Raw genomic sequence first — 15,080 nt, forward strand, 5'->3', positions numbered from 1 at the left:
CTCCTCCCCCTCCTCTTCCCTCCTCCCCCTTCTCCCCCTCCACTTCCCTCCTCTTCCCACCTCCCCCTTCTCCCCCTCCTCTCCCCCTCCTCCCCCCTCCTCTCCCCTTCTCCCCTCCTCCCCTCCTCTCCTCTCCCCTTCTCCCCCCTCCTCCCCCTCCTCCCCCTCCTCTTCCCATCCTCCCCCCTTCTCCCCCTCCTCTTCCCATCCTCCCCCTCCTCTCCCCTTCTCCCCCTCCTCTCCCCTTCTCCCTCCTCCCCCTCCTCTCCTCTCCCCTTCTCCCCTCCTCCCCCTCCTCTCCTCTCCCCTTCTCCCCTTCTCCCCCTCCTCCCCCTCCCCTCCTCTTCCCATCCTCCCCCTTCTCCCCCTCCTCTTCCCATCCTCCCCCTCCTCTCCCCTTCTCCCCCTCCTCCCCTCCTCTCCCTCCTCACCCTCCTCTCCCCCTTCTCCCCCTCCTCTTCCCATCCTCCCCCTCCTCTCCCCTCCTCTCCCCTCCTCTCCCCTCCTCTTCCCATCCTCCCCCTCCTCTCCCCTTCTCCCCCTCCACTTCCCTCCTCTTCCCACCTCCCCCTTCTCCCCCTCCTCTCCCCTTCTCCCCATCCTCCCCTCCTCTTCCCCTCCTCCCGCTCCTCTCCCCTTCTCCCCCTCCTCTTCCCACCTCCCCCTCCTCTCCCCTCCTCTCCCCTTCTCCCCCTCCTCCCCCTCCTCTTCCCATCCTCCCCCTCCTCTCCCCTTCTCCCCCTCCACTTCCCTCCTCTTCCCACCTCCCCCTTCTCCCCCTCCTCTCCCCTTCTCCCCATCCTCCCCCTCCTCTTCCCATCCTCCCCCTCCTCTCCCCTTCTCCCCCTCCTCCCCCTCCTCTTCCCATCCTCCCCCCTCCTCTCCCCTTCTCCCCCTCCTCTTCCCCTCCTCCCCTCCTCTCCCCTTCTCCCCCTCCTCTTCCCACCTCCCCTCCTCTCCCCTCCTCTCCCCTTCTCCCCCTCCTCCCCCTCCTCTTCCCATCCTCCCCTCCTCTCCCCTTCTCCCCTCCTCTTCCCATCCTCCCCCTCCTCTCACCTTCTCCCCACCAGCCCCCAACCACTCCCAGCGAACAGGGTGAGGTCCATCAGAAGGTTTGTGTGAGTGACGTGGAGGATGTTTGTTCTGACCTGGTTGTCATTGCAGGCGTGGTCCTATACTCAGGCAAGGTGTGTGTGTGTGTTGCCGTTCGGCCTGATCAACTACATTCCTAAGCCCAGACCAAACCTTGTTTTATGTTCTCTGCATTCCACAACAGGGCTATGAGCATTCTTTATGTGTGTGTTTGCATACGTGTGTGCATGCATATTTTTGTGTGTGTTCTGAGGTTTTTTCCAATGACGAAGCAAGTTCAGGAAATCTACCGTACGATAGCCATCATCAAAGTAGCCTGTACCACTCAGACAACATTACACACAACATTACTAAAATATATATCCATTCAACTACAGCTAACTGACTAATATATATCCATACAACTACAGCTAATGGACTAATATATATCCATACAACTACAGCTAACTGACTAATATATATCCATACAACTACAGCTAACTGACTAATATATATCCATACAACTACAGCTAACTGACTAATATATATCCATACAACTACAGCTAACTGACTAATATATATCCATACAACTACAGCTAACTGACTAATATATATCCATACAACTACAGCTAACTGACTAATATATATCCATTTAACTACAGCTAACTGACTAATATATATCCATACAACTACAGCTAACTGACTAATATATATCCATACAACTACAGCTAACTGACTAATATATATCCATACAACTACAGCTAACTGACTAATATATATCCATACAACTACAGCTAACTGACTAATATATATCCATACAACTACAGCTAACTGACTAATATATATCCATACAACTACAGCTAACTGACTAATATATATCCATACAACTACAGCTAACTGACTAATATATATCCATACAACTACAGCTAACTGACTAATATATATCCATTTAACTACAGCTAACTGACTAATATATATCCATACAACTACAGCTAACTGACTAATATATATCCATACAACTACAGCTAACTGACTAATATATATCCATACAACTACAGCTAATGGACTAATATATATCCATTTAACTACAGCTAACTGACTAATATATATCCATACAACTACAGCTAACTGACTAATATATATCCATACAACTACAGCTAACTGACTAATATATATCCATACAACTACAGCTAACTGACTAATATATATCCATACAACTACAGCTAACTGACTAATATATATCCATACAACTACAGCTAACTGACTAATATATATCCATACAACTACAGCTAACTGACTAATATATATCCATACAACTACAGCTAACTGACTAATATATATCCATACAACTACAGCTAACTGACTAATATATATCCATACAACTACAGCTAACTGACTAATATATATCCATACAGCTAACTGACTAATATATATCCATACGACTACAGCTAACTGACTAATATATATCCATACAACTACAGCTAACTGACTAATATATATCCATACAACTACAGCTAACTGACTAATATATATCCATACAACTACAGCTAACTGACTAATATATATCCATACAACTACAGCTAACTGACTAATATATATCCATACAACTACAGCTAACTGACTAATATATATCCATACAGCTACAGCTAACTGACTAATATATATCCATACAACTACAGCTAACTGACTAATATATATCCATACAACTACAGCTAACTGACTAATATATATCCATACAACTACAGCTAACTGACTAATATATATCCATACAACTACAGCTAACTGACTAATATATATCCATACAGCTACAGCTAACTGACTAATATATATCCATACAACTACAGCTAACTGACTAATATATATCCATACAGCTAACTGACTAATATATATCCATACGACTACAGCTAACTGACTAATATATATCAATACTACTACAGCTAACTGACTAATATATATCCATACAACTACAGCTAACTGACTAATATATATCCATACAGCTACAGCTAACTGACTAATATATATCCATATAACTACAGCTAACTGACTAATATATATCCATATAACTACAGCTAACTGACTAATATATATCCATACAACTACAGCTAACTGACTAATATATATCCATACAACTACAGCTAACTGACTAATATATATCCATACAACTACAGCTAACTGACTAATATATATCCATACAACTACAGCTAACTGACTAATATATATCCATATAACTACAGCTAACTGACTAATATATATTCATACAACTACAGCTAACTGACTAATATATATCCATACAACTACAGCTAACTGACTAATATATATCCATACAACTACAGCTAACTGACTAATATATATCCATACAACTACAGCTAACTGACTAATATATATCCATATAACTACAGCTAACTGACTAATATATATCCATATAACTACAGCTAACTGACTAATATCTACAGTGGGGGAAAAAAGTATTTAGTCAGCCACCAATTGTGCAAGTTCTCCCACTTAAAAAGATGAGAGAGGCCTGTAATTTTCATCATAGGTACACGTCAACTATGACAGACAAAATGAGAAAAAAAATTCCAGAAAATCACATTGTAGGATTTTTAATGAATTTATTTGCAAATTATGGTGGCTGAATAAATACTTTTTTCCCCACTGTAACTGACTAAAATTGTAGTCCTGTGTAGCTCAGTTGGTAGAGCATGGCGTTTACAACGCCAGGGTTATGAGTTCGATTCCCACGGGGGGCCAGCATGAAAATGTATGCACTCACTAACTGTAAGTCGCTTTGGATAAGAGCGTCTGCTGAATGACTAAAATGTAAATATCTATCCATACAGCTAAACTGACTACAATCAAAAATAGAAAATCTGACCTAGATTTGTAAAATATAATTGATTAATTAGTACTTTTGTTGTTTTTAGTTTATTTAACTTACCTCTTTTTGAATGGTGTGTTTGTGTTCATGTTTGTGTTCATGTGTGTGTGTTTGTGTGTGTGTGTCTGTGTGCTTGACTGTGTGTGTATGAGAGAGGTCTCTGGTAAAGCCATCATGCTTCCCTGCCAGTGATGCATTGTGGGAAAAAAACAGATGTGTGTGTACAGCAATGAAGGGGCTTCCCATCCCTGCACCGCCCCTCTATTAGTTAGCCTCGGTAGCTCTCAGAGCTAACAACCTCCGGAGCTCTAGACACCCAGACCCCGGCCCTTCCCTAACCCAGCCACGCTGCACTATGCCCAGCCTCAGAGCCGGCCGGAGGGCCCTGGCCCTGATTCTCCTGGTTGTCCTCCAGCTTCAGGCCTGTAGGGGACAGGGTGCTGCTGAGTTCAGGAAGCCCATCTACCAGAGACTCAGACGACTAGACGATCAGGTCAGTGTGTATGGTTGTGTGTGTCAGTGTCTGTGTGTGTTCATGTGTGTGTGTTTGTTCATGTGTATGTATCTGTGTGTGTGTGTGTCTGTGTGTGTGTGTCTGTGTGTGTGTATATTTGTGTGTGTGTCTGTGTGTGTGTGTGTGTGTGTCTGTGTGTGTGTCTGTGTGTGTGTGTGTGTGTGTGTGTGTGTGTGGGTGTTTGTGTGTGTGTGTGTGTGTGTGTGTGTGTGTGTGTGTGTGTGTGTGTGTGTGTGTGTGTGTCTGTCTGTCTGTCTGTCTGTCTGTCTGTCTGTCTGTGTGTCACCCTTGATGTGTTATTGTTTTATTACAAGAAAAAAAAAATAGAATATCATTTTCGAAGTTAAAAGATGTCCAAGAAATGTAAATGTTTCCAAGAGAGTAATATATATCCATAAGTAAGGTATACTACATGACCAAAAGTATGTGGACACCTGCTCGTCCAACATCTCATTCCAAAATCATAGGCATTACTATGGAGTTGGTCCCCTCTTTGCTGCTATAACAGCCTCCACTCTTCTGGGACAGCTTTCCACTATATGTTGGAACATTGCTGAGGGGACTTGCTTCCATTCAGCCACAAGAGCGTTAGTGAAGTCAGGCACTGATGTTGGGCGATTAGGCCTGGCTCATAGTCGATGGGGTTGAGGTCACGGCTCTCTGCAGACCAGTCAAGTTCTTCCACACCGATCTCGACAAACCATTTCTGTATGACCTCGCCTTGTGCACGGGGGCATTGTCATGCTGAAACAGGAAAGGGCCTTCCCCAAACTGTTTCCACAAAGTTGGAAACACAGAATCGTCTAGAATGCCAATATTTCCCTTCACTGGAACTAAGGGGCCTAGCCCGAACCATGAAAAACAGCCCCAAACTTTACAGTTGGCACTATGCATTGGAGCAGGTAGCGTTCTCCTGACATCCACCAAACCCAGATTCATCCGTCGGACTGCCAGATGGTGAAGCGTGATTCATCACTCCAGAAAACGCATTTCCACTGCTCCAGAGTCTAATGGTGGTGAGCTTTACACCACTCCAGCCGACGCTTGGCATTACGCATGGTGATCTTAGGCTTGTGTGCGGCTGCTTGGCCATGGAAACCCATTTCATGAAGAACCTGACGAACAGTTCGTGTGCTGATGTTGCTTCCAGAGGCCGTTTGGAACTCACTAGTGAGTGTTGAAACCAAGGACAGATGATTTTTACAGGCTACGCGCTTCAACACTCGGCGGTCCCGTTCTGTGAGCTTGTGTGTTCTACCACTTCGCGGCTGATCCGTTGTTGCTCCTAGACATTTCCACTTCACAATAACAGCACTTACAGTAGACTGGGGCAGCTCTAGGAGGGAAGAAATGTGACGAACTGACTTGTTGGAAAGGTGGCATCCTATGACGGTGCCACGTTGAAATCACAGCTCTTCAGTAAGGCCATTCTACTGCCAATGTTTGTCTTTGGAGATTGCATGGCTGTGTGCTCAATTTTATACACCTGTCAGCAACGGGTGTGGCTGAAATTAACGAATCCACTGATTTGAAGTGATGTCCACATACTTTTGCATATATAGTGTATGTCCAAGAAATTGTGTTGTACGTGTGTGTGTTTCTCAGTTCCGTCGATTCCAGGAACTGACCCTGAGCCGGTTAGAGTTTCTGTCGCAGATGTCTAACGTGTCGACCTCCCTAGAGGTCAGAGTTCAGACCCAGTCCGACCAACACAGAAACCTCACCCAGGAACTAACAAAACTCAGAGACACCACCACACAGGTTACTATTAATATCATTTTGATTATATTATATATAGATATATATATATTATGTTATATTTACATGTATGTTATATATTATGTTATATTTTATATTAAAATATATAAATACAGTGGGGAGAACAAGTATTTGATACACTGTCGATTTTGCAGGTTTTCCTACTTACAAAGCATGTAGAGGTCTGTAATTTATATCATAGGTACACTTCAACTGTGAGAGACGGAATCTAAAAATAAAAAAAATCCAGAAAATCACATTGTATGATTTTTAAGTAATTAATTTGCATTTTATTGCATGACATAACTATTTGATCACCTACCAACCAGTAAGAATTCCGGCTCTCACAGACCTGTTAGTTTTTCTTTAAGAAGCCCTCCTGTTCTCCACTCATTACCTGCATTAACTGCACCTGTTTGAACTCGTTACTTGTATAAAAGACACCTGTCCACACACTCAATCAAACAGACTCCAACCTCTCCATAATGGCCAAGACCTGAGAGCTATGTAAGGACATCAGGGATAAAATTGTAGACCTGCACAAGGCTGGGATGGGCTACAGGACAACAGGCAAGCAGCTTGGTGAGAAGGCAACAACTGTTGGCGCAATTATTAGAAAATTGAAGAAGTTCAAGATGACGGTCAATCACCCTCGGTCTGGGGCTCCATGCAAGATCTCACCTCGTGGGGCATCAATGATCATGAGGAAGGTGAGGGATCAGCCCAGAACTACACGGCAGGACCTGGTCAATGACCTGAAGAGAGCTGGGACCACAGTCTCAAAGAAAACCATTAGTAACACACTACGCCGTCATGGATTAAATTCCTGCAGCGCACGCAAGGTCACCCTGCTCAAGCCAGCGCATGTCCAGGTATATCTGAAGTTTGCCAATGACCATCTGGATGATCCAGAGGAGGAATGGGAGAAGGTCATGTGGTCTGATGAGACAAAAATAGAGCTTTTTGGTCTAAACTCCAATCGCCGTGTTTGGAGGAAGAAGAAGGATGAGTACAACCCCAAGAACACCATCCCAACCGTGAAGCATGGAGGTGGAAACATCATTCTTTGGGGATGCTTTTCTGCAAAGGGGACAGGACGACTGCACTGTATTGAGGGGAGGAAGGATGGGGCCATGTATCGCGAGATCTTGGCCAACAACCTCCTTCCCTCAGTAAGAGCATTGAAGATGGGGTCGTGGCTGGGTCTTCCAGCATGACAACGACCCCGAAACACACAGCCAGGGCAACTAAGGAGTGGCTCCGTAAGAAGCATCTCAAGGTCCTGGAGTGGCCTAGCCAGTCTCCAGACCTGAACCCAATAGAAAATCTTTGGAGGGAGCTGAAAGTCCGTATTGCCCAGCGACAGCCCCGAAACCTGAAGGATCTGGAGAAGGTCTGTATGGAGGAGTGGGCCAAAATCCCTGCTGCAGTGTGTGCAAACCTGGTCAAGACCTACAGGAAAGGTATGATCTCTGTAATTGCAAACAAAGGTTTCTATACCAAATATTAAGTTCTGCTTTTCTGATGTATCAAATACTTATGTCATGCAATAAAATGCAACTTAATTACTTAAAAATCATACAATGTGATTTTCTGGATTTTTGTTTTAGATTCTGTCTCTCACAGTTGAAGTGTACCTATGATAAAAAATTACAGACCTCTACATGCTTTGTAGGTAGGAAAACCTGCAAAATCGGCAGTGTATCAAATACTTGTTCTCCCCACTGTATATATTTATATTTATGTTATATTATTATGTCATATATATATTATGGTAATATTATTATTATGGTTATATTTTGTTTTAATTTGGGTCCTGTCTTGTCATTGTTTTATCTTGTTGCTGTCCTGATTTGCTTCAAACATTTTCTGTAGTTTTTTTGTGTGGGGGAACATTTATAAAAAAAAAATACCAAAACACAGGAGCTGAACGGCTTGAAAGACTGGAGCAGTAAACTACAGAAGAAGAACAAGAGGATGGAGGGAAGATTGGCCTCACTGGAGAGACGCAGCCAGGGACAGGTACACTAAACAACAACAGACAGGGACAGGTACACTCTCTCTCTCTCTCTCTCCTCTCCCTCCTCTCTCTCCTCTCTCTCCTCTCTCTCCTCTCTCTCCTCTCCCTCCTCTCTCTCCTCTCCCTCCTCTCCCTCCTCTCTCTCCTCTCCCTCCTCTCCCTCCTCTCTCTCCTCTCCCTCCTCTCTCTCCTCTCTCTCCTCTCCCTCCTCTCCCTCCTCTCTCTCCTCTCCCTCCTCTCCCTCCTCTCTCTCCTCTCTCTCCTCTCACTCCTCTCTCTCCCCTCCTCTCTCTTTTTTCATCCCTCTCCTCTCCTCTCTTTCCTCTCCTCTCTCAACTCTATCTCCTCTCCTCTCTCTCCTCTCTCTTCTCTCTCTCCTCTCCTCTGCACAGAGCAGCAAGCAGACCCAGAGACGGAGTCAGGAGCAGGGAGAGTCTCTCTCCAGCCTCACCCTGGCGCTCCACAGCCAGGAGGGGCGTCTCGACTCCCTGGAAGCCCAGCGAGAGGAGCTTCTGGTCGGGCTGAGAGGTCTCCAGGAGTCCCTGAGCGAGCAGGATCTCCGGATGAGCCGGCTCGAAGGGAGGCTGGGGGAGCTACTACAGGGGAATGGAGTCTCTTCCAGGGGATCAGAGAGGACAGGAGACCCCCTCACCTCCAACCTCACCCCCCAGGATACAGCACCCCCACGGAGAACCCAGGCCTCCAGAGGACAGAGCCCAAGACAGGACACCCAGACCCAGCCCGGACACACCCAGACATATTACCAGCCCCTGCCTCAGGCTAACATTCAGCCTCAGCCCCAACCCCCAACCTTCTCTCAGCCCCAGACCCAGACCCAGCCCAAACCCCAACCCCACTCTCAGCCGAAACACACCAAAGACAGGAGGATGAGGACAAGACTACAGCCTCCACATCCACCTCCCCACCCCACACAGCCTCCTTCTCAGTCCCAGGAGGAGAAGAGGAGGCTGGCGGAGAGAGGACAGGATAGCCCCCGGCCTGGTCGTCCTCAACAGGGGGCAAAACCACAGTCTGTGGAGGAGAGGAGAGAGGAGGGAGAGATGGAGAGGAGGAGGGGGGACGAGGTGTGGAGGAGGAGTGAAGAGAAGCGGACAGACAGGAGGAGGGGAGAGGAAGAGCGGACAGAGAGGAGTGGAGAGGAAGAGCGGACAGAGAGGAGGAGGGGAGAGGAGGAAGAGGAGGAGAGGAGGAGGGGAGAGGAGGAAGAGGAGGAGAGGAAAGGAGAGGAACCACTAATCCAGAACCTTCTTCAGCTTCCAGTGAGACATAAGATCCCTCTGCAGCACATCCCCAGGAGAGAAGCTACCAGTAAGTAACTCCAGATGTCAATAATAAGATAGCAAAACTCCAGTAACTTTCCCAAAATTCTCAGGTTTTCCATAAATTCTGGTTGAAGGATTCTGGAAGTCCTGTGGTTCCAGGAATCTTCTGGAAGCCCTCTGTCAGCAACACAACACAGCATCCAGTAATGAGGTGCCATTTAAAGAACTATAAAATAGAGAGGTGTTAAATAACATCCTGTAGTATCCCATAGATAGGTGTAATGTGGTGTGACTTTAAATAACATCCCATAGAATCCCATAGATAGGTGTAATGTGGTGTGACATTAAATAACATCCCATAGTATCCCATAATGAGGTGTAATGTGGTGTGACATTAAATTACATCCTATAGTATCCCATAATGAGGTGTAATGTGGTGTGACATTAAATTACATCCTATAGTATCCCATAATGAGGTGTAATGTGGTGTGACATTAAATTACATCCTATAGTATCCCATAATGAGGTGTAATGTGGTGTGACATTAAATTACATCCTATAGTATCCCATAATGAGGTGTAATGTGGTGTGACATTAAATAACATCCCATAGTATCCTATAATGATGTGCAATGTGGTGTGACATTAAATAACCTCCTATAGTATCCTATAATGAGGTGTAATGTGGTGTGACATTAAATGACATCCTATAGTATCCTATAATGAGGTGTAATGTGGTGTGACATGAAATAACCTCACATAGGATCCCATTATGAGGTGTAACATGGTGTGGCATTACATAGTATCCCATAGAATGGTTTATTTTAGGAAACAACTTCATTAGAACTAAAAGGGATTTGTTTTACATCCGTAAACAACATCTGCTGAGCCACGAGAGACCAGAAAGACACACACACACACACACACACACACACACACACACACACACACACACACACACACACACACACACACACACTCACACACACACACACATATCTGTTAAAGGCGTTGTTGTGTGTTTCCATTCAGTCTGGAGGGGGAGGGGAGTTGAACCATTACATTTGCCTAATCCCAAACTAGTTTACACATCTTGGGACTACAAGGTCCTCTACTCTCTAAATGAGATAAACAGACGAGGAGAGAGAGAGAGAGAGAGAGAGAGAGAGAGAGAGAGAGAGAGAGAGAGAGAGAGAGAGAGAGAGAGAGAGAGAGAGAGAGAGAGAGAGAGAGAGAGAGAGAGAGAGAGAGAGAGAGAGAGAGAGAGAGAGAGAGAGAGAGAGAGAGAGAGAGAGAGAGAGAGAGAGAGAGAGAGAGAGAGAGAGAGAGAGAGAGAGAGAGAGAGAGAGAGAGAGAGAGAGAGAGAGAGAGAGAGAGAGAGAGAGAGAGAGAGAGAGAGAGAGAGAGAGAGAGAGAGTTAAGTGTTGATAGATGTAGGAAACAGGATATAGTCTAGTTTGGACCATCTGAGAGTTATGAGTTATGTTCACATCTGAAGAATCAATCGAACTCTATTATTCACGTTGAATAAACTAAGATTCATAAACCCAGTTAGAGAAACACAATATTCTGTAACTCTAGAAACTGATACACACTGCCTTAGCCAATAAATACATATTCATGATCAGTCAGCTGGTTTTAACAGCAGTCAGTTTGCAGTTGACAATTTGATAAATGGCTGATAGATGAAGTTCTCTCCAACCATTCTATAGCCTGGGCGCCAGTGGGTTTTTCCTATAGCCTCCTCATTTGCTGTTGTTGAATGCAAAAACAGTTCAAGACTGGGATTGGATGGCCCCACTCTGCTTTTAGCTGTTCGTCATCATGGTGTGTTTGACCTATAAAACATGATTCAGAATAAAGATGTTACACTGACAGTCCTGTAGGGACCACCCCCTTGGACTAAAGTAGACTTCAGGCTTCATAATAATATGCCATTTAGCAGACGCTTTTATCCAAAGCGACTTACAGTCATGCGTGCATACATTATTTTTTTTTTGTGTATGGGTGGTCCCGGGGATCGAACCCACTACCCTGGCGTTACAAGCGCCGTGCTCTACCAGCTGAGCTACAGAGGACCATGATTTACTGTCTGCTTTTAATATCTTGTCCTGACCTGTGGATGTGAGGAGGAGGGGGGAGGGAGAGGGAGAGAGGGAGAGAGAGAGAGATCTGGGGATATGAGCAGGAGGTAGGAGGATATGAGGGGATGGTCGTAACAGCAGGAGGTCGGAGGATATGAGGGGATGGTCGTAACAGCAGGAGGTCGTGTTGTTCACAGGGTTGCAGTATTCTGGTATTTTCCAATTTGAGATGCAGGCTTCCTCTTCCCAGTCTGCATCAGTATTGGGATTTCAGTGACATCAGTAATGTGTTGTATTTTGTAGTTTATTTGAAAATACCAACTTTTCAAAAACTCTTTGTAGTCGAATATAGTTCATAAAGCGTTTCAAACTAGTTTATTTGATATTCAAATACAGGACTCAGAAAAACTAATAATATTAAAAGTATTTTAAATACCTCTCAGAAAACCAAATAGTATTTGAATACATAAAAAAAATATGCAAGTTATTTGATGGCTGCCAAATATTTCATGGAGAACAAAAACTAGAAGAGTTAGTTGAATTAGTCTAAATATATGTAAATATATGATAATTAGCACATGGTTTGGAGGGCTCTCAGATAGTAATCTTAATATAGCCTATAGATTGAATTAAATACACGAGGGACATGGAATCACCTCAGCACTAGAGTGGATCCCTTCTGCAGCTTCAAAATGGCTGACAAATATATGTTCATTATGAGTGACATAAAGTAATGCTGCAACTCTTGACATCGAGTTCTTATACATGTTATACTTTGTGATTATTCCAATAGCAACGTTGTTGTCGCATAGGACTTTTGGAAATTGCTTTATAATTGCATCATAATGGAGTTATTACAGAAGTGGAATAAGGAACAGTCATTGTTCCTCGTGTACAGTAGCGCAAAAATAAAAATAAACTCTCAGCTCATTACTATGTAATTAGGATGCAATTACCAAAGTATTGTGTAACAACATGATAACAAAATGTTACTCCAAATGTAATTAGAGTTTATTACACAGGCACAAGAACAGTTTAATGTTAAAGCGTTAGTGAGAACGGTGAGAGTAACAAAATATGGTTATTCAAGTGTCGAAAGGAAACAAAATATCCCAAAACTGTATTCTTTAATCAACTACAGCCAAGGTAGGTGGAAAATCCTGTTCGATTGTATTCTGAGTTATTATACACACCTGGGGCAATGGACATTCAGGAGAATGGACATTTACAGAACGTTCAGATAGAAATGTATTGTGTAGATCAAATATGACTGTCAGATAGATTGGAATAGTATAGGAGATTGTGTGTGTTCTATTCATTCAATTTATATCTATGCAATTCCAGAGACAGCCCTGCCATTAGTTGAAGTCAGCCAATCCAATCGTTTCATAGTCACTTCCTTAGGTCCGTATTCCATTATTTTTTTTTTTTAAGTAGTTGCTTTCTCAGATCTGTATTCAGATAGTTTTAAAAAGTAGTCATTTTTTTTTCAGGTCTGATGCCACAAAGTGTAGTTAAAACTAGAGGTATCCCAGGTCTGATGTGTTGCAGTGTTTTTTGTTCCAGTATTCACTGACTATGTTGTCTCTCTCCTTTCTCTCTTCCAGTCTGTAATGTGGACTCCATGCTCCTGTTCCCGTCAGCTTCCTCTGAGAACTACGTCACCTTCTCCCGGAGCTTCCCTGCTCTTCCAGAACTCTCTGTGTGCCTGTGGCTCCGCGTCGACGTCGGGTACGTCGGAACGCTCCTCTCCTACGCCACGGAAGACAACGACAACAAACTAGTTCTATACGGACGCAACTCCTCCTCCTCTTCCTCATCCTCCTCATACTCTTCCTCCACCCCCAGCCGAGCAACCCTGGACTTTGTGGTGGGAGACCCTGTGTACCGTGAGCTCCCTGTGGACTCGGTGCTGGACGGGTGCTGGCACCACCTCTGTGTCCTCTGGTCCTCTATCCAGGGACGATTCTGGCACTACACCGACCGGCGCCTGACCTCCGCAGGGTCACGGTTCAGGAAGGGGTACGAGGTGCCGGCAGGGGGGTCAGTGGTGCTGGGAGCAGAGCAGGACAGCCAGGGGGGAGGGTTTGATCCCACCGAGGGGTTCGTGGGGCGCCTGGCGGGGTTCACTGTGTGGGACCGGGTGTTGAGTCCTGGGGAGGTGACGGGGGTGGCTACGGGGAGGGGGGTACCCCGGGGGGTGGTGCTGGGGCTGGGGGACGTAGACGGGGTTCATGGGGGGGTGCAGCAGGTAGCCTGCGAGTGCCTGGAACACTGTAGCTGAAGCATCTGATTCCAAACCCACCCTAACCGCTCGTCCCTGGTCCCTATAGGCACTCCTAGATCTAAAGTGTGGTGTCAAACTTCAGTCCTTGAGGGCAGAGTGTGTGTGTTTTTACTCCTCTGTACTTGATAGATCAACTAAGTTCATTGATTTCTTAGGAACTCCCCTCACCTGGTTGTCTAGGTCTTAATCGGTCATGAATTAAAAACAAACAACATCAACAACCAGCAGACATTTGTCTCTCCAGGAAATGAGTTTGACACCTCTGGCCTGAGGGGTTGACTTGGGATTCAGCAGTCTAAATGTTGTAATATCAATCAATGAACTACCAGGGAGATAGAAGACTGGCCCTGGGACTTAATGTGGACCTATACTGGAAGAGGAACCCTAACACTTCTCTAACCTTTAACAATGCCACTGACACACTGTAAAAAGGAGCATGTGAATGAAAGCCATCAATTATTACTTAAAGCAATGTTGTTATATGGCTAAACAAAGACCATTTAATATCCTATATATAGTCACCCAGCGACAGACAGACAGACAGATAGACAGACAGACAGACAGACAGACAGAGAGAGAGACAGACAGACACAGACATACAGACAGACAGACAGAGAGGCAGACAGACAGACAGACAGGGACAGACAGACAGGGCCAGACAGACAGACAGACAGACAGACAGAAAGTGACACAGACAGACAGACAGACAGAGAGACAGACAGACAGACAGACAGACAGACAGGGACAGACAGAGACAGACAGACAGACAGACAGACAGACAGACAGACAGACAGACACAGAGAGAGAGAGAGAGACAGACAGACTGTTAACTTTCAGATTGTTCTGTTATAAAGTCAACAGACTAGCGGCTAGTTGACCAACTGACATCTGATGCAGGTTATTATCATGCTAATAAATCAATATTATATCAGTTGGAGCTGCTCTCCACTCTACTGGAAATATAAGTCATAATTCATGAGACAAATTATCCTTTATCTATAAACATTGATTCACTCAGTTCGTTTGTATGTCTTTGTTATGCATGGTTTTGTCTTGTCAGTATGTTATTTAATTTGAGAGGGAAAAGCATAGTTTTTTTCTGTAGCCTACTTCAACCATTTCAATTTCCAAGGTCCTTGATGTAAGACTGCCAAAAATATCTAGATTATTCAATAATGAACCACCA

General features: G+C 44.6%; 1 protein-coding gene across 1 annotated transcript; it reads left to right on the forward strand.

The window, feature by feature from the left end:
* The first annotated feature begins 4,304 nt into the window (after positions 1-4,304).
* Positions 4,305-14,471, forward strand: LOC121551889 (pentraxin-4). Its single transcript, XM_045216891.1, has 6 exons — positions 4,305-4,442; positions 6,069-6,224; positions 8,145-8,243; positions 8,634-9,243; positions 9,430-9,570; positions 13,215-14,471. The coding sequence occupies exons 1-6, from the start codon at positions 4,305-4,307 to the stop codon at positions 13,889-13,891; spliced, it is 1,821 nt and encodes a 606-aa protein (XP_045072826.1). The 3' UTR covers positions 13,892-14,471.
* Positions 14,472-15,080: the final 609 nt, after the last annotated feature.

Source organism: Coregonus clupeaformis, unplaced genomic scaffold (assembly GCF_020615455.1).
Source record: "Coregonus clupeaformis isolate EN_2021a unplaced genomic scaffold, ASM2061545v1 scaf0843, whole genome shotgun sequence".
NCBI lineage: Eukaryota > Metazoa > Chordata > Actinopteri > Salmoniformes > Salmonidae > Coregonus > Coregonus clupeaformis.